This window comes from Somniosus microcephalus, unplaced genomic scaffold (genome assembly GCF_052327205.1).
Source record: "Somniosus microcephalus isolate GS21.2 unplaced genomic scaffold, FLI_Smic_1.0 unresolved_chr2, whole genome shotgun sequence".
NCBI lineage: Eukaryota > Metazoa > Chordata > Chondrichthyes > Squaliformes > Somniosidae > Somniosus > Somniosus microcephalus.
In genome coordinates, this window is record NW_028225180.1 from 51,778,364 (window position 1) to 51,803,607 (window position 25,244).

The window sequence follows — 25,244 nt, forward strand, 5'->3', positions numbered from 1 at the left end:
CTTGGCTGCTCTGTGATTGGCTCCTGGCTCATTTGTAATGTCACTTGGAGACAGGTTTACAGCCCTGGTTAAACAGCATCTGAGAAAAGACTCGGCAGCTGATGCGATAATTTGCCTGTGAATTCAATGGGATGTAAAGCTCGCTCATACCTCACTTGAGAGTGTGGGATGCTTACATCTACAGGGATTTCTCTCCTGTATTCATAAAATGCTGCACGTGAGATGGTGAGCATCCTTGGGTAGTGTAAGAGGAGCTGTATGCTGCATTACCCACATGTTGTTTCTGACTTCACTGGGCTTAATGAATGACTATACAGTGAGATTTACATTGTATCTAACGGGCCGGTGTTGAGGGAGTTTTACTCTGATTCTAACCCGTGCTATACCTGCCCTGGGGGTGTATGATGGGAATTTGTAGAGGGACCTTTACTCTGTAATTACCAATTCCTGTACCTAACTTTGGTATGTTTGATGGGAGCTTGTAGGGGGAGCTTCACATAGTATCTACCCCGTGCTGTACATGACCTGAGAGTGTTTGATGGGCAGTTTAAATATGCTTCACACTGTATCTAACCTGTGCTGTACCTGACCTGGGAGTGTTTGATGGGACAATGTAGAAGAAGCTCTAAGTATCATTGCCCATGATTTCCAGTCTAATTATGGCTCCAGTTGCCCCAGCCATTAATAGCGCAATGCTCCCTTCAATATGGCTCTGTCGCCCCTTCCTGTTACAGGGAATGGACTGGTTTTAGAACACCGATATGTTTGTTACATCATCATCCAAGCACCATTACCACAAACTGCCTTTCACTGCCAAGGCAGGAGGAGACAAACTGCCTGATATTATGTGAGGGAAGCTTTAGGGTGTATAAACCAAAAGGTGGACATTTGGGCCATTGAACATTGGGTCCTCATATTTGGAGGGTGGGAGGGAGAATTCGTAAGGGGCAATTTTGCTCAGTTGTTCTCCATGCCTATTATTGTTCCGTTCATGGGCTGTGGGCATCGCTGGCAAGGCCAGCATTATTGCCCATCCCTAATGGCCCTTGAGAAGGTGGTGGTGAACCGCTGCAGTCTGCGTGGTGAAGGTACTCTGCGGTACATGAGAACGGGGTCGGAGACAGGACTGAATGTACAACAAGTGTTCATCTCCAGCGAGACTGCACGCCAGGAGCAGGGCTTGGTCATGTGACCCTGTGACACCTCGACTGGGCGGAGCTCCGGCTGCTTTGTGACGTTGTTACTGGCTGCTGTGTGATTGGCTCCTGGCACCTTCGTGATGTCACCTGGAGACAGCTTCAACAACTCTTGGACACCAACACCACTCTGGAAAATTCTTCCCCTTCACTTTCCTCTGACCCCATCCCTTCTTCCCATCTCACCCCCTGCTACGTTTACACTATCCCCTCTGACCTTCCCCTCTCTTACCCTGAACGATCAGTCCTTAGCAAAGGCCTGAGTTTCATCCCCTTACGCCCCCATCTCAATGACTTTCGAGCTTGGCACGATGCTGAGCTCTTTCCCATCGCCTTTGTCTCCGTGCCCACTTCTTTGGCCAGGACTCTCGCCACCACACAGCTGAACCTTTCTCCCATTTTCAGAATTCTCGTTCTACCTGGACCCCTCCCTCTTAACCTCTGTAGATCTTTTCATTGCAAACTGCCAGCGTGATATCGGCCATCTCAATTTCTCTGCACCCTTCACTCACTCCAACCTAACTACCTCTGAACTTGCAGCACTCCATTCTCTCAGATCCAAACCCAACATTGTCATTAACCCTGCTGAAAAGGGTGGTGCTTTTGTTCTTTGGCGTACTGACCTCTATCTAGTGGAGGCTGAATGCCAACTCTCCGACACCTCCTCCTCCTACCTACGACTAGACAATGAACCCACGACCGAACATCAAGCCACCGTTTCCCAGACCATCACTGACTTCATCTCCTTTGAGGATCTTCCCTCCACGGCCGCCAACCTCATATTTCCCCAAACCCGCACAGCCCGCTTTTACCTCCTTCCCAAGATCCACAAATAGGACTGCCCTGGTAGATCCATCGTTTCAGCCTGTTCTTGCCCCATGGACCTTATCTCTTCCTATCACGACTCTATTTTTCTCCCCTTGTCCAGTTTTTCCCCACCTACATCCTCGACTCTTCCAACGCCTTCCGCCACTTTAACATTTTCCAATTTCCTGGCCCCAACCGTCTCCTTTTCACTATGGACGCCCAATTCCTTTACACCTCCATCCCCCACCAGGATGGCCTGAGGGCGCTTCGCTTCTACCTTGAACAGAGGACCAAGCAGTCCCCATCCACCAACCCTGCTCCACCTGGCTGAACTTGTTCTCACATTGAACAACTTCTCCTTTGACTCCACTCACTTCCTCCAAATTAAAGGTGTTGCTATGGGAACCCGCATGGGTTCCAGCTATGCCTGCCTTTTTGTGGGACATATGGAACATTCTTTGTTCCAGTCCTACTCAGGTCCCCTCCTTTAGCTGTTTTTTGCAGTACGTTTATGTCTATCGGTGCTGTTTCTTGCTATCACTCTGAACAACAAAATTTCATTCACTTTGCTTCCAATTTCCACCCTTCCCTCACCTTCACATGGACCATCTCCGACTCTTCCCTTCCCTTCCTCGGCTTCTCAGTCTCCATCTCTGGGGCTAGACTATTGACAAACATTCACTACAAGCCCACTGACTCCCACAGCTACCTGGACTACACTTCCACCCACCCCTCCTCCTGTAAGGACTCTATTTCATTCTCCCAGTTTCTCCATCTCCGCCGCATCTGCTCTGATGATGCCACCTTCCTTAATAGTGCTTTTGACATGTCTTCCTTTTTTCTCAAGCAAGGATTCCCCTCTACTGTGGTTGACACGCCGCTTGACCGTGTCAGTTCTATTTCCTGCCCTTCTGCTCTCATCTATTCCCCTCCCTCCCAGAACCACGATAGGGTTCCTCTTGCCCTCACCTTTCACCCCACCAGATTGACCGAGACCTCCTCCAGAGGGGACTGACCGAGACCTCCTCCAGAGAGGATTGACTGAGACCTCCTCCAGAGGAGACTAACTGAGACCTCCTCCAGAGGAGACTGACCAAGACCTCCTCCAGAGGAGACTGACCGAGACCTCCTCCAGAGGAGACTGACCAAGACCTCCTCCAGAGGAGACTGACCGAGACCTCATTCAGAGGAGACTGACCGAGACCTCCTTCAGAGGAGACTGACCGAGACCTCCTCCAGAGGGGACTGACCGAGTCCTCCTCTAGTGGAGACTGACCGAGACCTCCTCCAGAGTGGACTGACCGAGACCTCCTCCAGAGTGGACTGACCGAGACCTCCTCCAGAGGGGACTGATGGACAGCTCCTCATACAATTTCCTCTGGGTCCTGGTTTTGTTGCCTTGGGTTAAAAAGTTGCTGTTCGATTGTGGCCCTTGTGTTTTAAAGAGTTTTAATCCTGGGGTTAAAGTAGCCCATCCTGCAATGTGACGAATGCATGTTAACTCACTGTGTGATGAGCAGGGGCTGAGAGGAAATTAAAGTTGGACACGTGAACCCATGAGTGGACATTTCAAAATAATGCTCGTGCTTCGGAGCAATGCGACAACTTTGAGGGGACATGGATGCCACTGGAGGGGTTTTGATAGCGTTAATAGGGAGAAACTATTTCCGGGGCAGGAGGGTGGGTAACCAAAGGACACAAGTTTACAATAATTGGCAAAAGAACCAGGGCAGAGATGAGGAGGATTTTTTCTGCAGCGAGTTGTTCTGATCTGGAATGCACTGCCTGAAAGGGTGGTGGAGGCAGAATGTACTTGTAAAGATACAATTTGCAGGGCTATGGGCAGAGAGAGGGACTAATTGGATCGCACTTTCAAAGAGCTGGCACAGGCAGGATGGACCGAATGGGCTGTATGATTCTATGATTTGTTGCAGATTGATGGGGGCCATTTTGCTGCAGGGTGATGTTGGCCATTTTGCAACAAGTTCATGGCGGCCATTTCCCGTTGCCTCTGGGGCACCATTGTTAGGGTCCCAGCTGCGCTCTTTTGCTGACACTCAGTCTCACCATCTTGTGTAAATTGTATGTCCAGCCTCCTGAGTAAGACCCACCCGCTTCAATAGACCGACAGGTCACGTCTACAGTGTCGTTTGGAGAAGGCAGGAGGTACTATGAGGAAACTTTATTTAATTAATTTAAACAATGAAGCTAGTTTTTATGAAAATAGTGAGACCAGGCGTGAGCTGAAGTAAGCGGTAGAGTTTTTTTAACACAACACAGGGACAACAACAATAACTTGCAATAACATAGCAGCTTTAATGTAATGAAACGTCACAAGGCAATTATCAGACAAAATTTGACACTGAGCCACATAAAGTGATTTTAGGAGAGATGGCCTAAAGCTCAGTAACAGAGGAAAGTTTTAAAATCGTTTAAAGGAGGAGGAGAGTGAGGTAAAGCTGCAAAGAGCTTTAGGGAGGGAATAATAGAGGGCCTTAGTAGCTGAAGTCATGGCGCCAATGTGGAGCAATGAAAATAGAGGATGTGTAACAGGTCAGAGGAGTGGAGAGATCTCAGAGGGTTGTAGGGACACTTGTTACAGAGTCCGACTCCTCACTGGGAGAGACACACACTGTACACAGGGACACTTATTAGAGTCTGACTCCTCACTGGGAGAGACACACACTGTACACAGGGACACTTATTAGAGTCTGACTCCTCCCTGGGAGAGAGACACACTGTACACAGGGACACTTGTTACAGAGTCTGACTCCTCACTGGGAGAGACACACAGTGTACACAGGGACACTTATTAGAGTCTGACTCCTCACTGGGAGAGACACACACTGTACACAGGGACACTTATTAGAGTCTGACTCCTCACTGGGAGAGACACACACTGTACACAGGGACACTTATTAGAGTCTGACTCCTCCCTGGGAGAGAGACACACTGTACACAGGGACACTTATTACAGAGTCTGACTCCTCACTGGGAGAGACACACACTCTACACAGGGACACTTGTTACAGGGTCTGACCCCTCCCTGGGAAAGACACCCAGGAATACAGATTGCAACTGTCAGTGTCCCACTACAGCCCAGACTGAGCCCCACCCTGGGCCCTTCCTGACTGTGCATTTCCCCAGTGCCCCATTGGGGAACATTCAGCCCTGGATATCCTGCAGAAGCAGCGCTGTGGGGCCGGGCGGCTGGGACTTGGGGCCGTGTCTGGGCCTCTGACATACGAACATACGAATTAGGAGCAGGAGTAGGCCACTTGGCCCTTCGAGCCTGTTCCGACATTCAATAAGATCATGAGTGATCCGATTACTCCACATTCCCGCCTACCCCCGATATCGTTTCACCCCCTTGCTTACCAAGAATCTATCTACCGCTGCCTTAAAAATATTCAAAGACTCTGCTTTCACCGCCCTCTAAGGAAGAGAGTTCCAAAGGCTCGGGTACATCTGAGAAAAAAATTCTCCTCATCTGTCTTAAATGGGCGACCTCTTATTTTTTAAACAGTGACCCCTAGTTCTAGATTCTCCCACAAGAGGACACATCCTCTCCACATTCACCTTGTCCAGTCCCCTCAGGATCTTAAATGTTTCAATCAAGTCACCTCTTATTCTTCTAAACTCTAGCGGATACAAGCCTAGCCTGTCCAACCGTTCCTCATAAGACAACCCACCCATTCCATGTATTAGTCTAGTAAACCTTCTCTGAACTGCTTGCAACCCACTTACATCAATCCTTAAATAAGGAGACCAATACTGTACACAGTACTCCAGACCAATACTGTACACAATACTCACCAATGCCCTGTATAACTGAAGCACAATCTCTCTGCTGTTGCATTCAATTCCCCTCGCAATAAACTATAACATTCTAGTAGCTTTCATAATTACTTGCTGTACCTGCATAGTAACCTTTGTGATTCATGCACTAGGACACCCAGATCCCTCCGCATCTTGGAGCTCTGCAATCTCTCACCAATTAGATAATATGCTTCTTTTTTATTCTTCCTGCCAAAATGGACAACTTCACATTTTCCGCTGTTATACTCCATTTGCCAGATCATTGCCCACTCAGGTAACCTATCCACAGGAAACTCTTGTTTAAATGGCACGTAATTTCTGGAATTCTCTAAAAACCAGCAAAATTCTGGAGTAGGTTTTGAGGCTTCCGTATACTGTATATTTGTGGCTGTCTAGCCGGGGTTCTCGTACTTTTGCCATGTATTCATGCAACTGCACCTCTGGTTGTGTAACCTGGTCCCCGGCACCTGCGTCTGTGGTACGGGGCTCCAGCACCTCTGGTTGTGTAACCTGGTCCCCTGTACCTGTGTCTGTGGAACGGGACTCCCGCCCCTGTGTCTGTGTAACCTGGTCCCCTGTACCTGTGTCTGTGGAACGGGGCTCCCGCCCCTGTGTCTGTGTAACTTGGTCCCCTGTACCTGTGTCTGTGGAACGGGGCTCCCGCCCCTGTGTCTGTGTAACTTGGTCCCCTGTACCTGTGTCTGTGGAACGGGGCTCCCGCCCCTGTGTCTGTGTAACCTGGTCCCCTGTACCTGTGTCTGTGGAACGGGGCTCCCGCCCCTGTGTCTGTGTAACCTGGTCCCCTGCACCTGTGTCTGTGGAACGGGGCTCCAGCACCTCTGGTTGTGTAACCTGGTCCCCTGTACCTGTGTCTGTGGAACGGGGCTCCCGCCCCTGTGTCTGTGTAACCTGGTCCCCTGTACCTGTGTCTGTGGAACGGGGCGCCAGCGCCTGTGTCTGGGTAACCTGGTCCCCTGTGCCTGTGTCTGTGGAACGGTGCTCGCGCCCCTGTGTCTGTGTAACCTGGTCCCCTGTACCTGTGTCTGTGGAATGGGGCTCCCGCCCCTGTGTCTGTGTAACCTGGTCCACTGTACCTGTGTCTGTGGAACGGGGCTCCCACCCCTGTGTCTGTGTAACCTGGTCCACTGTACCTGTGTCTGTGGAACGGGGCGCCAGCACCTTTGTCTGTGTAACCTGGTCCCCTGTGCCTGTGCCTGTGGAATGGGGCACCCACCCCTGTGTCTGTGTAACCTGGTCCCCTGTACCTGTGCCTGTGGAACGGGGCGCAAGCGCCTATGCCTGTGTAACCTGGTCCCCTGTACCTGTGTCTGTGGAACGGGGCTCCAGCACCTGTGCCTGTGTAACCTGGTCCCCTGTACCTGTGCCTGTGGAACGGGGCTCCCGCCCCTGTGTCTGTGTAACCTGGTCCCCTGTACCTGTGTCTGTGGAACGGGGCTCCAGCACCTGTGCCTGTGTAACCTGGTCCCCTGTACCTGTGCCTGTGGAACAGGACTCCAGCACCTTTGTCTGTGTAACCTGGTCCCCTGTACCTGTGTCTGTGGAACGGGGCTCCAGCACCTTTGTCTGTGTAACCTGGTCCCCTGTACCTGTGTCTGTGGAACGGGGCTCCAGCACCTTTGTCTGTGTAACGTGGTCCCCTGTACCTGTGCCTGTGGAATGGGGCTCCCGCCCCTGTGTCTGTGTAACCTGGTCCCCTGTACCTGTGCCTGTGGAACGGCTCTCCCGCCTCTGTGCCAGTGGAACGGGGCTCCCGCCCCTGTGCCAGTGGAATGGGGCTCCCGCCCCTGTGCCAGTTGAACGGGGCTCCCGCCCCTGTGCCAGTGGAATGGGGCTCCCGCCCCTGTGCCAGTGGAATGGGGCTCCCGCCCCTGTGCCAGTGGAATGGGGCTCCGCCCCTGTGCCAGTGGAACGGGTCTCCCGCCCCTGTGCCAGTGGAATGGGGCTCCCGCCCCTGTGCCAGTTGAATGGGGCTCTGCCCCTGTGCCAGTGGAACGGGTCTCCCGCCCCTGTGCCAGTTGAATGGGGCTCCCGCCCCTGTGCCTGTGTAACCTGGTCCCCTGTACCTGTGCCTGTGGAATGGGGCTCCAGGCCCTCTGTCTGTGGAACCTGTTCCCCTGTACCTGTGTCTGTGGAAGCTGGTCCCCCGCCCCTGTGCCGGTGGAATGGGGCTCCAGCCCCTGTGCTGGTGGAACGGGGCTCCAGCCCCTGTGCCGGTGGAACGGGGCTACAGCCCCTGTGCCGGTGGAACGGCGCTCCAGCCCCTGTGCCGGTGGAACGGGGCTCCAGCCCCTGTGCCATTGGAACAGGCTCCAGCCCCTGTGCTGGTGGAATGGGGCTCCAGCCCCTGTGCCATTGGAACGGGCTCCAGCCCCTGTGCCGGTGGAATGGGGCTCCAGCCCCTGTGCCGGTGGAACGGGGCTCCAGTCCCTGTGCCGGTGGAACGGGGCTCCAGCCCCTGTGCCGGTGGAACCGGGCTCCAGCCCCTGTGCCATTGGAACGGGGCTCCAGCCCCTGTGCCGGTGGAATGGGGCTCCAGCCCCTGTGCCATTGGAACGGGGCTCCAGCCCCTGTGCCGGTGGAACGGGGCTCCAACCCCTGTGCCATTGGAACGGGGCTCCAGCCCCTGTGCCGGTGGAACGGGGCTCCAGCCCCTGTGCCGGTGGAACGGGGCTCCAGCCCCTGTGCCGGTGGAATGGGGCTCCAGCCCCTGTGCCGGTGGAATGGTGCTCCAGCCCCTGTGCCGGTGGAACCGGGTTTTAGCCCCTGTGCCGGTGGAAAGGGGCTCCAGCCCCTGTGCCGGTGGAAAGGGGCTCCAGCCCCTGTGCCGGTGGAACCGGGCTCCAGCCCCTGTGCCGGTGGAACGGGGCTCCAGCCCCTGTATCGTTGGAACCGGGCTCCAGCCCCTGTGCCGTTGGAATGGGGCTCCAGCCCCTGTGCCGTTGGAACGGGGCTCCAGCCCCTGTGCCGGTGGAACGGGGCTCCAGCCCCTGTGCCGGTGGAACAGGGCTCCAGCCCCTGTGCCGGTGGAACGGGGCTCCAGCCCCTGTGCCGGTGGAACGGGGCTCCAGCCCCTGTGCTGGTGGAACGGGGCTCCAGCCCCTGTGCCGGTGGAATGGGGCTCCAGCCCCTGTGCTGGTGGAACGGGGCTCCCGCCTCTGTGCCGGTGGAATGGGGCTCCAGCCCCTGTGCCGGTGGAACGGGGCTCCAACCCTGTGCCGGTGGAAGGGGGCTCCAGCCCCTGTGCTGGTGGAACGGGGCTCCAGCCCCTGTACCGTTGGAACCGGGCTCCAGCCCTTGTGCAGTTGGAACGGGGCTCCAGCCCCTGTGCCGGTGGAACGGGGCTCCAGCCCCTGTGCCGGAGGAATGGGGCTCCAGCACCTGTGCTGGTGGAATGGGGCCCCAGCCCCTGTGCTGGTGGAACGGGGCTCCCACCCCTGTGCCGGTGGAATGGGGCTCCAGCCCCTGTGCCGGTGGAATGGGGCTCCCACCCCTGTGCCGGTGGAACGGGGCTCCAGCCCCTGTGCCGGTGGAACGGGGCTCCAGCCCCTGTGCTGGTGGAATGGGGCTCCAGCCCCTATGCTGGTGGAACGGGGCTCCAGCCCCTGTGCCGGAGGAATGGGGCTCCAGCACCTGTGCTGGTGGAATGGGGCTCCAGCCCCTGTGCTGGTGGAACGGGGCTCCCACCCCTGTGCCGGTGGAATGGGGCTCCAGCCCCTGTGCCGGTGGAACGGGGCTCCAGCACCTGTGCCGGTGGAATGGGGCTCCAGCCCCTGTGCTGGTGGAACGGGGCTCCAGCCCCTGTGCTGGTGGAATGGGGCTCCAGCCCCTGTGCCGGTGGAATGGGGCTCCAGCCCCTGTGCCGGTGGAACGGGGCTCCAGCCCCTGTGCCGGTGGAACGGGGCTCCAGCCACTGTGCCGGTGGAATGGGGCTCCAGCCCCTGTGCTGGTGGAATGGGGCTCCCGCCCCTGTGCCGGTGGAATGGGGCTCCAGCCCCTATGCCGGTGGAACGGGGCTCCCGCCCCTGTGCCGGTGGAATGGGGCTCCAGCCCCTGTGCCGGTGGAACGGGGCTCCAGCCCCTGTGCTGGTGGAACGGGGCTCCCACCCCTGTGCCGGTGGAATGGGGCTCCAGCACCTGTGCCGGTGGAACGGGGCTCCAGCCCCTGTGCTGGTGGAACGGTGCTCCAGCCCCTGTGCTGGTGGAACGGGGCTCCCACCCCTGTGCCGGTGGAATGGGGCTCCAGCCCCTATGCCGGTGGAACGGGGCTCCAGCCCCTGTGCCGGTGGAACGGGGCTCCAGCCCCTGTGCCGGTGGAATGGGGCTCCAGCCCCTGTGCTGGTGGAACGGGGCTCCCGCCCCTGTGCCGGTGGAATGGGGCTCCAGCACCTGTGTCAGTGGAATGGGGTTCCAGCCCCTGTGCCGGTGGAATGGGGCTCCAGCACCTGTGTCAGTGGAATGGGGCTCCAGCCCCTGTGCTGGTGGAACGGGGCTCCAGCACCTGTGTCAGTGGAACGGGGTTCCAGCCCCTGTGCCGGTGGAACGGGGCTCCCGCCCCTGTGCTGGTGGAATGGGGCTCCAGCCCCTGTGCTGGTGGAACGGGGTTCCAGCCCCTGTGCCGGTGGAACGGGGCTCCAGCCCCTGTGCTGGTGGAATGGGGTTCCAGCCCCTGTGCCGGTGGAATGGGGCTCCAGCCCCTGTGCCGGTGGAATGGGGCTCCAGCCCCTGTGCTGGTGGAACGGGGCTCCCGCCCCTGTGCTGGTGGAACGGGGCTCCCGTACCTCGGGCCTTTGTCACTCCATGTCCCTTCTTCGTTACCCAGAATTTTTAATCAACTGGCACTATGTCGGTGCCGGACACCAAAGAGTTACCTGTGTATCCCTTTGTAGCCTCCTTATGTCCTCTTCACAATTTACTTTCCTTCATATCTTTGAGTCAGGTGCATATTTAATAACTATACCTTCAGACCCTTCATCCAAATCATTTATATAAATTGTGAGAAGTTGAGGCCCCAGCACTGATCCCTGTGGCAAACCAATGGTTACATCTTGCCAATCAAAAACTGCCCCATTTATGCCTACTCTTTGTTTCCTGTTAGCTAGCCAATATCTATCCATGCCATTCTGTTGCCCCCTACATCATGAGCTTTTATTTTCCGCAATAACTTTTGACGTGGCACCTTATCAAATGCCTTCTGGAAATTTAAGTGCAGTACATCTACTGGTTCCGCTTTGTCCACAGCACGTTACTTTCTCAAAAAACTCCAATAAATTGGTTAAATTGATTTTCCTTGCACAAAACCATGTTGACTCTGCCTGATTACTTTCAACTTTTCTAAGTACCCTGCTATAACGTATTTAATAATAGCTTCTAACATCATCCTTATTGCAGATGCTAAGCTAACTGGCCTATAGTTTCCTGCTTTCTGTCTCCCTCCCTTTTTCAATAAAGGAGTTACATTCGCTCTTTTCCAATCTAATGGAACCTTCCCCGAATCTAGGGAATTTTGGAAAATTAAAACCAACGCATCAACTATCTCACTAGCCACTTATTTTAAGACCCTAGGATGAAGTCCATCAGGACCCGAGGACTTTTCAACTCGCAGCTCCAACAATTTGCTCAATACCACTTCCCTGGTGATTGTAATATTCTTGAGTTCCTCCCTCCCTTCCATTTCCTGATTTACAGCTATTTCTGGGATGTTACTTGTATCCTCTATAGTGAAGACCGATGCAAAATACCTGTTCAATTCAACTGCCATCTCCTTATTTTCCAATATTAATTCCCCAGACTCATGCTTTATCGGACCAACGCTCACATTGTTAACACTTTTCTTTTTAAAATATCTATAGAAACTCTTTCTATCTGTTTTTATATCTCTAGTTAGCTTTCTCTTGTACTCTAATTTTTCTCTCCTTATTAATCTTTTTGTCATTCTTTGCCGTATTTTTATATTCTGTCCAATCTACTGACCTGCCACCCATCTTTGTGCAATTATATGCTTTTTCTTTAAGTTTAATGCTATCTTTAACTTTTTTAGTTAACCACGGATGGTGGGTCCTCCCCTTGGAATGTTTCTTTCTTGTTGGAATGTATATATTCAGTGTATTTTGAAATATCCCCTTAAATGTCTGCCACTGCAATTCTATTGACCTATCCCTAAACCTAATTTGCCAGTTCACTTTAGCTAGCTCTGCTTTCATGCCCTCATAATTGCCCTTATTTAAGTTTAAAATAATAGTCTTGGACCCACTCTTCTCTCCCTCAAACTGAATGTAAAATTCAATCATATTATGATTCAAACCTGGAGCATGGCCGCTTAAAGGGGAGGGGCAGAAAATCGGCCAAAAATGATCATATAATGAGAGCAGTGATGGTCATCAATTGAAATGTTCACACATCCACACTCAACCCGCGTCTGCATTCCCGCAGCGACTCCAGGTGTCTCTTTCCGTTTAAACTGAACTGATTCGCCCCCAGCCTGAAACAGATTAATGATTAAACAGGAAAATAACAGATTGAACTACAGTGTAAATAACAGTGAGACTGGGGTTAATATTTCAATAATAATTACAGACAAATATTACCCATAAGTGACTGAATCCCATTTATAATTTATTTATTACATTTACATTAACAGAAACACTCACCGGATCAGCTCCAGACTCCTGCAGGTCAGTATGAGGCGGCGGAGAGCGGGGACAGATCGGTCTGTGAAGGAGTTTGATCCCAGGTCCAGATCCATCAGTGAGCGGTTTGTACTGAGAGCAGAGGCGAGATCCTCGGCACAAGAATCTGTGAGACCGACTCCTTCCAACCTGGGGATCAGAGTAAATCCCCAGTGTTTATCAATAACACTATTACTGATACTAATAATAATGAACAGTGTCAGACACCCAGTTATTATAAACACAATCTCACACAGTCTGGTACTTACTCCAGTTTCTGTATTTTACAATCCGGGGTCCTTAGAGCCGCAGACAATAGTTTCACTCCTGAATCTCCCAGTTTATCATCACTCAGGTCTAGAGCCGTCAGTGACTGGTTTGTACTGAGAGCGGAGGTGAGATCTTGGGCACAAGAAGCTGTGAGACCGGCACCCCATAGCCTGGGAATCAGAAAGAGAAATAACAGTATTCAGAGTAAATCCCCAGTGTTTATTAATAACACTATTACTGATACTAATAATAATGTTCAGTGTCAGACATCCAGTTATTGTAAACACAATCTCACAGTGTCTGATACTTACTCCAGTTCCTGTATTTTACAGTCCGGATTCCTCAGAGCCGCAGACAATAGTTTCGCTCCAGAATCTCCCAATTCATTGTCACTTAATCTAAACACAAACAGACAGAGAATGAGAAACAAACTGAATCAAACCACGGATCTGATATATTTCACTCTTTGATATTACAGCAATCATTGAAAGTACTTTAGGGAATTAATAACCCGGTTTCCCCCGCCATTCCCCTACCCGGGCGGGTCCGATACAGCCGGGGTTGGTGGCGGGTCATGGTCCCGACCTGTCGAAGGACGTTCCCCTGATTGGTTGGTTAAGCCGGCCCATCGTGTTTCCCGGCCAATTAGTGGAAGTGGGTCTGATGACGTCAATTGATGATGCGTCAGCAGCTCGTTCCTTAAACGCTCCATGCACAAATTGATTTTGACATTTGTGCTGTCAGTGTTCTACAGCATTGAGCTGTTGCAACACTGACGAGCACTGCACAGAGGTGCAGGGCTGCACACAGGCTCTCGCATGACTCCATACATATACTTGTGGAGGGTGTCACAGCAGGCAGAAAGGCTTTCTTCTCATCCAGTGACGGAATAGACCTCCCCAGACCAATGCAGCCTTGTTGCACATTGCAGTGGGTCTCAAGCAGGGATGGCCTCAGGGGGAACAGGCTGTAGTCGTGCAAAGCTATCAATGATCTCAGTAGACCACGAAACGTCACTGCAAAGCCACACACAACCTCATCCTGCTGTGCCACTCATCACATCCTCATCACTCTGCCTCCCTTACCCTACTGCTGCACATTCTTACACACAACTTACCTTGCACCACCGCCCATCCCTATCTAGCTATATTATCACATCCCCATCTCACTAACCACCCCTCACACTCACCCTCATCCTAATCCAATCATACCAACTAACACACAAGGGTAGGCAATTGTGTGTTTTAGCCAATGTTCATGTGAAGTTTCTGTTAATGTGGTATCAAACATTGAAATCTTTATTTTCAACACTTTCAATTCTTCGATAGGTTTGTGTGCACCTTTGGATGTGGCTTAGTGAGTTGCAGTGACTGGTAAGACATAACGGTACACCCCGCAATTTTGATGAGTGTGAATGGAATGGCTTGGGCACTGTAATGATGCTTTATGTTGTTGGTGTGGGCTGGTGCAAACCTGGCGCATCATGTGGCATCCAGCATCAAGTGAAGAAACTCTGCCCATGGTGACACCATCCCTGGCATCCCGGTCAGCAGTGTGTTCTGGTGGTGATGCCCTCTGTGCTGTGCAGCATCAGGAGTTGTGGAGCAGGTTGGTGTTGTTGCTGCTGGTGTGCCTGGTGCTGCAGGTGTTGGGGCTGATCATGGTGCGACCCTGAGCGTGTCAGGAAGGGACAGAATATATAAAGATAAAGGTAAAGTAGTAAAGGGGGTAAAAGCAAGAATAAATTGTCACAAAACATATTTAAAAGTTCTTTATCTGAATGCACGCAGCATTCGTAACAAAATAGATGAGTTGACGGTACAAATAACTACACTTGGGTATGATCTGGTGGCCATTATGGAGACATGGCTGCAGGGTGCCCATGACTGGGAACTAAACACCCAGGGGCATTCGACTATTAGGAAGGACAGACAGGAAGGGAAGGGAGGTGGGGTGGCTGTGTTAATAAAGGATGGAATCACTGCAATAGTGAGAAATTATATTGGGTCAAAAGATCAGGATAGTGTAACAGTTTGGGTGGAGATAAGGAATAATAAGGGGAAAAAGTCACTAGTGGGCGTAGTCTATAGACCTCCTAACAGTTGCAACCCTATTGATCGGAGTATAAAACAGGAAATAGTTGGGGCTTGTAATAAGGGAACAGCTATAATCATGGGAGATTTTAACTTTCATATTGACTGGACAAATCAAATTGGGCAGGGCAGCCTTGAGGAAGAGTTCATCGAGTGCATTAGGGACGGGTTCCTTGAGCAGTATGTTACTGAACCAACCAGGGGGCAGGCAATCTTAGATCTGGTCCTGTGTAATGAGACAGGATTAATAAAAAATGTCATAGTAAAGGATCCCCTTGGAATGAGTGACCATAACATGGTTGAATTCCAAATTCAGTTGGAAGATGAGAGAGTTGGATCTCAAACCAACATACTATGCTTAAATAAAGGAGACTATGAAGGTATGAGAGCAGAGTTGACTAAAGTGGACTGGGAAAATAGATTAAGGTGTAAGACGGTACATGAGCAGTGGTGTACATTCAAGGAGATATTTCACAACTTTCAAGAAAACAATATATCCCAATGAGGAAAAAGGGGCATAAAAGAAAAGACAGCCATCCGTGGCTAAGTAAAGTAATAAAGGATAGTATCTGACTGAAAACAAGGGCATATAAAGTAGCCAAATCTAGTGGGAGGATAGAAGATTGGGAAGCATTTAAAAGCCAGCAAAGAATAACTAAAAGATTAATTAAGAAAGGGAAGATAGATTATAAAAGTGAACTAACAAAAAATATAAAAACAGATAGCAAGAGTTTCTACAGTTATATAAAAAGAAAAAAAGAGTGGCTAAAGTGAATGTTGGTCCCTTAGAGTACGAGACCGGGAAATTATTGTGGGGAACATGGAGGTGGCCAAAAGGCTGAACAAATATTTTGTATCAGTCTTTACAGTAGAGGACACTAAAAATATCCCAACACTGGTCAAACAGGGGGCAATGGGGGGGGGGAGGAGCTAAACACGATTAAAATTACTAAGGAGATGGTACTCAGTAAGATAATGGGACTTAAGGCGGATAAATCCCCTGGACCTGATGGCTTACATCCTAGGGTCTTGAGAGAAGTAGCGGTAGGGATTGCGGATGCATTGGTGGTAATTTTCCAAAACTCCCTGGATTCAGGAAAGGTCCCAGCAGATTGGAAAACTGCTACTGTAATGCCCTAATTTAAAAAGGGAAGTAGACAAAAGGCTGGAAACTATAGACCAGTTAGCCTAACATCTGTGGTTGGTAAAATGTTGTAGTCCATTACTAAGGAAGCAGTAATAGGACATTTGTATAAGCATAATTTAGTCGGACAGAGTCAGCATGGTTTTATGAAGGGGAAGTCCTGTTTGACAAATTTGCTTGAATTCTTTTAACAAACAGGGTGGATAAAGGGGAACCAGTGGCTGTGGTGTATTTGGACTTCCAAAAGGCATTTGAAAGGTGCCACACAAAAGATACCTGCACAAGATAAAAAATCACATAATTTGGGGGTAATATACTGGTATGGCTGGAAGGTTGGCTATCTAACAGAAAACAGAGAGTTGGGATAAATGGTTCATTCTCGGGTTGGCAATCAGTAACTAGTGGTGTTCTGCAGGGGTCAGTGCTGGGACCCCAACTCTTTACAATCTATATTAACGATTTGGAGGAGGGGACCAAGTGCAACATATCCAAGTTTGCCAATGATACAAATATGGGAGGGAAAGCAGTGAGTGAGGAGGACATAAAAAACCTGCAAAAGGACATAGACAGGCTAAGTGAGTGGGCAGAAATTTGGCAGATGGAATATAATGTTGGAAAGTGTGAGGTAATGCACTTTGGCAGAAAAAAATCAAAGAGCAAGTTATTATCTAAATGGAGAGAAACTGCAAAGTGCTACAGTACAAAGGGATCTGGGGGTCCTGGTACATGAAACACAGAAGGTTAGTATGCAGGTACAGCAGGTGATCAGGAAGGCCATTGGAATCTTGGCTTTTACTGCAAGGGGGATGGAGTATTAAAGCAGGGAAGTCTTGCTTCAGTTATACAGGGTACTGGTGAGGCCACACCTGGAATATTGCGTACAGTTTTGTTTTCCATATTTAAGAAAAGATATACTTGCTCTCAAGACGGTTCAGAGAAGGTTCACTCGGTTGATTCCGGAGATGAGGGGGTTGACTTATGAAGAAAGGTTGAGTAGGTTGGGCCTCTACTCATTGGAATTCAGAAGAATGAGAGGCGATATTATCGAAACATATAAAATTGTGCGGGGCCTTGATCGGGTGGATGCGGGGAGGATGTTTCCACTGATGGGTGAGACTAGAACTAGGGGGCATAATCTTAGAATAAGGGGCTGCCGTTTCAAAACTGAGATGAGGAGAAACTTCTTCACTCAGAGGGTAGTAAATCTATGGAATTTGCTACCTCGGAGAGCTGTGGAAGCTGCAATATTAAATAAATTTAAAACGGAGATGGACAGTTTCCTAGCTGATAAGGGAATTTGGGGTTACGGGGAGCGGGCAGGAAAGTGGACGTGAGTCTAGGTTCGGATCAGCCATGATCCTATTGAATGGCGGAGCAGGCCCGAGCGGCCGTATGGCCTACTCCTGCTCCTACTTCTTATGTTCTTATGTTCTGAGGCCCAAGGTGAGACAGCATAAACCATACCCATGGTGATGTGATAGATGGCAGGTGAACTTTACATGACAGAAGCAATCTGTCAATGGTGAGAGACTTTGTTCCAATGAGGAGACATTGGATAGAGAGTTTGATCCAAACACTTGCAACCTGCAGAAAGCTCAACCTGTCTTAAAATGCAGTAAATATTAGCTTATGCGCATTGAAAGTGAACAGCTGTGAGACGGGAGATTTTGTAGCACATTTCCAGCTGTCAATTAATGAGATTGGTCCATGGCCATTGAACTCCCGCCCTGCTTACCTGACGTGATCCCCGAGCAGTGTAGCCCACGTGGGCAACTGGTAAACTCTGAAGGTTCACTCAAATAGTTGTTAATTGTTAACAAGGTCATAATGACCTGAACTGCCACCTCCACAGCTGTGGGTCGGGTCTGCTTAGCGCTGACAGACCCAACATTTGGAAAAGGCGTGTGGCAGCGGTTTCACAGCGGGCTCCTGACCCGCTGGGGAAAAATACAGTTTCACACCCGACCCGCCACCGATCGTGCCCACTAACCCCTCGGAAAATTTGCCCCATTCCTGTCACTGGGAATGAATCTCACTCTGCCCAACTCCCCATATATTCAGGGACTGTCAGTAAATGTATTTATTAAATAAAGTGCTGTCTGTGTGAAGCCTTTAAATGTCCCTCAGTCCGGTCTCATTCCCTGATGGTCAGAATTACCCTCCTGGAGCTCAGTGACCAGCCTCGTCATGTTTAGGGAACACTAGTCTCTTTTCTGCTGCTCCTTCAATCCCGGATTTTATGGGAATGGGGCAAATTGTCCTTAATTAAATGATAAAGTGGTGATTTCCTGCACTTTATATGTACATTATATTAATCTGTATAATATCTCGGGGTGAGTTATATTTTGAAACGCTAACAGCTGCTGTCAAATCCGTCCCCCCGGATTTTATATAACAAGGAGAATTTATACTGAAATAAAAACAGAAAATGCTGGAAATACCCAGCAAATCAGGCAGCATCTATAGAGAGAGAAACAGAGTTATATGTTTCAGGTCGCGGACACTTCGACAGAACTGGAAAAAGTTACAGATGTAACAGATTTTTAAGCAAGTGTAGGAGCAGGGAAATGTGGGGGGGAGCGGAGGAAAGAACAAAAGGGAAGGTGTGGTAAAACCACCAATGAACTCCTGAACAAATGAATAACTGTCTTTAAAACAATGTTACAGCACCTAGGTCCGTTTGCTGAGTGTAAACAAGCTTTCTGTAAAAACCCTGAAACAACGTGATGACGTCGTCACGTTGGTCACGTGGTGCCCCGAGTGGCGGGAAACGTGATGATGTCATGACGTCAGAGGTGGGAGGTTCTGGGTTCAGACCTCGTGGAACTAGTTACTGTGTAGACCTGTTTGCTGTTGCTCCTGCATGTTTTTGTTTTGTTCACCAGTTTAATTAAATTCGGTTAATTTACTGAACTGCCTCGACCTTAGTGATTTAGATCAGAATCCGTTGATTCCTACATTGGTGAACTGCCTCGACCTCAGTGATTTAGATAGGAATTCGTTGATTCCTACAAAGGTCTATGACAGGGTGGAAGACAGGATAGATTAAAAGACAAAAGGGATGCTGGTGAAAGCAAAAGGAGATGTTAATGGGACAAGTTAATAACAAAATAGGAATCTAGATGAGGTGTGAATGGCAATGGCAGAATCATCAACAGCTGTCATGTGATGAAAAAAAGGGAAAGGAGAAACAATAATGAAAAAAATAAAATAGGGGCCGAGTTTAAATTCAGAAATTGTTGAACTCGATGTTGAGTCCAGAAGGCTGTAAAGTGCCTAATTGAAAGATGAGGTGCTGTTCCTTGGTCTTATGTTGTACTTTGTTGGAAGAGGGCAAGAGGCCAAGAATGGAGAGAGCAGAGTGGGAGTGGAGCAGAGAAATAAAGTGATAGGTACCAGAAGCTCGGGGTCACACTTATGGACTGAGCAGAGGTGTTCCACAAAGTGGTCACACAATCTGCATTTTGTCTCCCCAAAGTAGAGGAGACCGCATCGTGAGCAGTGAATACAGTATACTAAATTGCAAGTACAACAAGTAAATCGCTGTTTCACATGGAAGGATTGTTTGGGGCCCTGGACAGTGGGAAGGGAAGAGGTAAAACGGCAGGTGTTGCATCTCCTGTGCTTGCATGGGAAAGTGTCATAGGAAGGGGAAGGGGTGTTGGGGGTGATTGAGGAGTGGATCAGGGTGTGGGGGAGGGAGTGTTCCCTTTGGAATTCTGAAAGGGGAGGTGAAGGGAAGATATGTTTGGTGGTGGGATCGCACTAGACGTGGAGGAAATGGTGGAGGATGATCTGTTGAATACGGAGGCTGGTGGGGTGAAAGGTGAGGAGAAGGTGAACCCTATCGTGGTTCCAGGAGGGAGGGGAAGGGGTGAGAGCAGAAGTGTGGGAAATAGAACGGACATGGTCAAGAGCCATGTCAACCACGGTAGAGGAGAACCCTCGGTTGAAGAAAAAGGAAGACATGTCGGAAGCACTAGTATGGAAGGTGGCATCATCAGAGTAGAAGGGGCAGAGACAGAAAAACTGGGAGAATCGACTAGCGGCCTTATCGGAAGCGAGGTGGGAGGAAGTATATTCCAGGTAGCTGTGGAAGTCAGAGGGCTTATAGTGAATGTTTGTCAACAGCAGCAACAGAGTTTGTTCTGTCCCGTTACAAGTATTAAATGTCCCTGTGTTCCTAGTTTCTAGGGGAGGGGAGTCTTTCACTTTATTCTCATTAAAAAGGTTCTACCTTTATTTCAGGTGTAACTGGACCGACAGTTTTTGGGGAATTATCGGAAGTTCCCTCCCCGAGCGGGGCCTCACACACAGGGGGCCGATTATGGGGAATTCCCAGGTTCACTGCCCCCGGTTTACCCAGGAGCCGCCCGCTGTGTGCGAGGCCCCACCACTGGCCGGTGTGTGTCTGTACTCCGGGGCTAATACCCCACAACACGTTAGATTGGAACCTTTTACCGGCAGATGTAAGATCCTGAAAATCAATATTTTCTCAATGTTCAGGATTGTGTGTAGTTGTAAACATTTACAGCTAAAAGAGTTCCTGGTTCCCCAATATTCCCCATCCAGGAAACTTCCCCCTCAACAAAACAAACCCTGCACAGTATTGGAGTAAATATTGAACTGTTAGTGATTTAAATTCGGGTTTCTGCCCTATTTCTACTTGAAATGTTGGATGTGGAAAACATTTTAAATTAATTTTATGTGTACTGCCGGATTGTATTTTATGTTTACATTCCGCTGTCCAGCCTCATTAAATATGATTTTTTGTTATTAAATTATCAGACTCTGTGACCTGTATTTGCTGATCTGATAAAGACTGTAAAATTCCTACTTGTTCACAAGGATCCTATCTTATGATTCAGTCCTGAGGGAATTACGAACTGATCCTCTTATTATTGCTCATATTTTTGTTGAATCTGATTCTGTCTGGTTTAACTGAACTGTTTGTTTCCCTTTATTACGGAGCAACAACACAATCCATGACTGTTCTACAATTCGGCCAACAGTTAGAGACAATAAACAGTTACCTCAACTTCCGGCATTTGTGCAGTACGGGTCCCAGCCGCTGGAAACCTTCACAAAGAATGTGGCAGTTCCCCAGATCCAGGTGTTTTATTGTATCACAGAGCCCAATGACATCAGACAGAACCGCACAGTCAATCGGGGTCAATGTCAATCCACTAAAGGTAAGGGATTCAATAGATCCCACTGTGATCCGAGCCAGTGCTTTATTCTGAGACTCAAACAGGTAGTGGAATGTGTTCAGGAGGTTCCTTTTACCAGTTTCACTCCCTGTGTTTTTAATCTGTCCTTCAACCTTCTCCTTCACCCAGTCAATCACTCGGCGGGTGCTTTGATGAAGAAATTGACCCAGAAACTCCTCCAGGGGCCGAGCTGCCCGTGGGGAGGAGAGACCAGCAACAAAACGGAGAAATATCTCAAATCGCCCATCTTCATTGCTGTGGGATTCTCTGAGGAGTTTCAGGATGTCGCCGGGATCTGGAATCAGGAATTGTGCGAGTGCGGCTACAAACTCTTGGATGGTGAGGTGCGGGAATGAGTACACCACGCTCTGGGCAGAATGATCTCTCTCCAACAGTTCCATCATGAACCCAGACAGGAACTGGGAAGGTTGCAGATTGTACTTGATCAAATCTCCATTTCTAAACACAATCTTCTTCTCGGAGACTCCTGTGACGGCCATCTCACCAAGCCTCAGTATCACATCACGGGGGCTTTTAATCTCTCGGCCATGGTTTTTCAGAATATTGTAAATATAGTAGGAATATAGTTGGGTGATGGTCTTGGGAACTCGCTGCTGTTCCCTGTCTCTTTGTGTAAAGAAGGGACCCAGTGACAGGCCGAGGATCCAGCAGTAGGAAGGGTTGTAGCACATGGTGTACAGGATGTCGTTCTCCTCCACATGTTTGAAAACAGCTGCTGCTACTGTCTGATCTTCAAAAAACTTGTTGAAATATTCCTTCCGCTCTTCGCCAACAAACCCCAAGATTTCAGCCCAGACACTTATCTCAGCCTTTTCCAATAAATGTAATGCAGTGGGGCGGCTGGTCATGAGCACTGAACATCCTGGGAGCAGCTTGTGCTGTATTAAACTGTACACAATGTCAGACACTTCACACCAGTCTTCGGGATCTGTGCACATGTGCTGAGGTTCTGTATTTCTCCGATTGTCAGCAAAATCGATTCTGTCCTTGAATTCATCCAAACCATCGAATATAAACAGCAATCCCTCTGGGTTCTTCCAAAGCTCTCCCAGAATATTCCCAAAGTAAGGATACAGATCCATTATCAGATTCCTCAGGTTTATTCTACAATTAATAGCATTCAAATCCCGGAATTTAAAACTGAAAACGAATTGAAAGTGTGGGTATATTTTCCCAGTTGCCCAGTCATGAACAATCTTTTGTACCATTGTTGTTTTTCCAATCCCCGGGACTCCGCTCACTGCTGCTGAACTGCCAGATTTGGATTTTCTCCGGGAAAAACTGCTGTGGAACAATTGATCTGTTCGGATTTTTTCCAGTTCTCGCCGGAGATGTTTCTGTCTCCACTCTTCATGGTCTCGGCCTCTTGCCAGCAGTTCATGTTCAACAAGCGTCCGGTCTCGAACAGTAGAAATGACCGTTAGCTCAGCGTATCGATCAACCAGTTGGAAAATCCTAACCTTCTCCTTTATTAGGATAGTGTTCACTCTCAGTGTTTCTGTTTGTATCCGAAGTGTTTCCTTGTGTTTCTGTTTAACATCTTCAATGAGAACAGATCGAAAGTGGTTCACAATGTTAATTGCATTGACATAAAACAACTCCTCAATACCATTGCACTATTCAGTAAATTATTGCAAGATTTAATTCACAGCTTCAATAGATGTGCATGTAGAAATTAAAACTGTTAATGGAAACCTCGCTGGAAAGTGAACAATGGCCAAAAAATGTATCAAATTCTCACTTGATTCTAATATTCACTGAACATAGAGATTTCTATGAAGGTGATATTTTCCCTCTGATGGTTAATGCAATCAGCCCTGCCTTGTACTACAGACATCTCATTATAAATCCACCCGTGATCCTGGTTATACAACAGTAGTAGTTCTCATTGATCAATCTTCAAAGGGAGCAGCTAGAAGACACGAGAAGGAGGATAGGGACAGACTGTGAATGACCACTGGTCCCACTGTAATTGTATCAGACCGTGGTATGGTTATCTGGAGGATTGTGTGCACTGAGAGAGAGACAGACTGTTAATGGATAGAAGTCCCACTGTAATTGTATCAGACCATGGGATGTTTATCTAGAGGATTGTGTGCACTGAGAGAGGGACAGACTGTGAATGGCCAGGAGTCCCACTGTCATTGTATCTGACCATGGGATGGTTATCTGGAGGATTGTGTGTACTGGGAGAGGGACAGACTCTAAATGGTCAGAAGGTCCACTGTTCCTGTATGTTAGCTGGGGTATTGTGTGAGCTGTGTGTGAAACAGACTAAGTGGTCAGAAGATCGAATCGGAGGATTATTTGACCCTTATCTGATCTTCCGACCTGATATCTTGCCCATCACCAAGACCGCCTACTTCAACCTCCAAAACATTGCTCATCTCCGCCACTGCCTCAACTCATCTGCTGCTGAAACTCTCATCAATGCCTTTGTTACATCCCGACTCAACTATTCCAATGCTCTCCTGGTCGGCCTCCCACGATGTACCCTCCGTAAACTTGAGCTAATACAGACCCCTACTGTCCATATTCTAACTTGCACCAAGTCCCGTTCAAACATCACCCCTGCGGTCACTGAACTACATTTGCTCCTGATCCAACAACGCCTTGGTTTTAAATTTCTCATTCTTATTTTTAAATTGTTTCATGGTCTTGTCCCTCCCTATCTCTGTAACCTCCAGCACTAGCATCCTCAGAGATCTCTGCCTTACTGCAATTCTGGCCTATTGTGCATCTCCGATTTTCATCACTCCACCATTGGCGGATGCCCTTTCAGCTTCCGGGGCCCGAAGTTCTGGAATTCCCTCCCTTATCATTTCCGCCTCTTAAAAGAAGTTCCACTGGTATTATATCAGGACTCGGACAGGTTATCTGGTGTATTGTGTATAGAGAGAGGGGCAGACTGTGAATTGACAGTTGTCTGGGGTGTTACCTGCACTGCTATAGTTACCTGAACACAGGTAAATGTTACTGGCATTCTGATGGTACAGAGGGGAATCAGGAACATGACTTAAGGTTTTAGGAGTTTATGTTGAGGGTGTTTTATGCATTTTGCTTTGGGCAAGCGACATCAGTATTGAAATATTTTAATGGAATTCACAACATTAGTGCAGGAAACAAATAGCAAAATAAATAGTAATGGAGAAAATTGAAAATCAGAAGTAAAAATGGAAATCGGGGTATATTTTTCACCCAAGGGGTATTAGAGCGGGTGGACCAGTTACCAGGGAAGGGCACTAAAGGGCAGTGTAAGTGGGGTCTAGAGACAATTGAAGATATTATTGTGGATATTCTGAGAGGAGGGTTAGGTGGCTTTATCTCTCTCACAGGGATGACTTGATTGACCCGAATGGTATTTTCCTGTCCCTAATCATTCTCCGGTTACATTGTATCTCCGAAATTGCAAACAAGTTTTCAAGCAGTTTTACACATACAATCAATATATGTTTTTATAACAGTCCGGTTATATCACCGATTAGAATTTGAAATAGATTTCCAGCATCCGCAGTATTTTGCTTTAGATTAGAAATAGAATGGCCGCCTACTTCACCCAGTTTAATGTTAGAGCAGAAAACATTCACCGTCGATTTGAACTGTTCTACCAATAATTTTACTCCCTTTTTTTTCAATTTGGTATAAGTTTCCTACAATGTAGTTTTGGGAAATTACAAATGTGTTTCCATTAGTCATTACACTGGTAAACATACATGTGATTTAAGAAATATAATTTGAGTAGAATGAGTGCCTCTCATTCAATACCATTATGAAGATAACCAATAACTTCCTCGTCACCGTGAACATTGTACATTTTTACACGGAATGGAATAATGTTATATTGTGTGAACACCTGTATATCTTCTCAGATCAGATATAGCAATTTCCGAAATGTTATTGTGTGCTGAGAAGTGATAAAATTATTCTATTACGCATGTCTCCAGAACTTACCCTGTACTTTATGGGGGAACAGATTTCCAGGGGCGCAGAAAACCCTG

The 25,244-nt window shown here is 48.8% G+C and overlaps 1 protein-coding gene and 1 pseudogene across 1 annotated transcript in view; one reads left to right on the forward strand and one right to left on the reverse strand.

The window, feature by feature from the left end:
- The window catches only part of LOC147092639 (NACHT, LRR and PYD domains-containing protein 3-like), a 326,912-nt pseudogene that overhangs the window by 44,194 nt on the left and 257,474 nt on the right, over nucleotides 1-25,244 (forward strand).
- Nucleotides 10,232-25,244, reverse strand: part of LOC147092640 (NACHT, LRR and PYD domains-containing protein 3-like) — a 126,212-nt gene continuing 111,199 nt past the window's right edge. The window contains exons 6-10 of the mRNA XM_085975969.1: nucleotides 21,049-22,786; nucleotides 13,090-13,176; nucleotides 12,778-12,948; nucleotides 12,491-12,658; nucleotides 10,232-12,321 (exon numbers count right to left, since the gene is read on the reverse strand). Coding sequence (XP_085832095.1) covers nucleotides 12,234-12,321; nucleotides 12,491-12,658; nucleotides 12,778-12,948; nucleotides 13,090-13,176; nucleotides 21,049-22,786 — 2,252 coding nt within the window. The 3' untranslated portion in view covers nucleotides 10,232-12,233. The remainder of the gene's footprint in view (nucleotides 12,322-12,490; nucleotides 12,659-12,777; nucleotides 12,949-13,089; nucleotides 13,177-21,048; nucleotides 22,787-25,244) is intronic.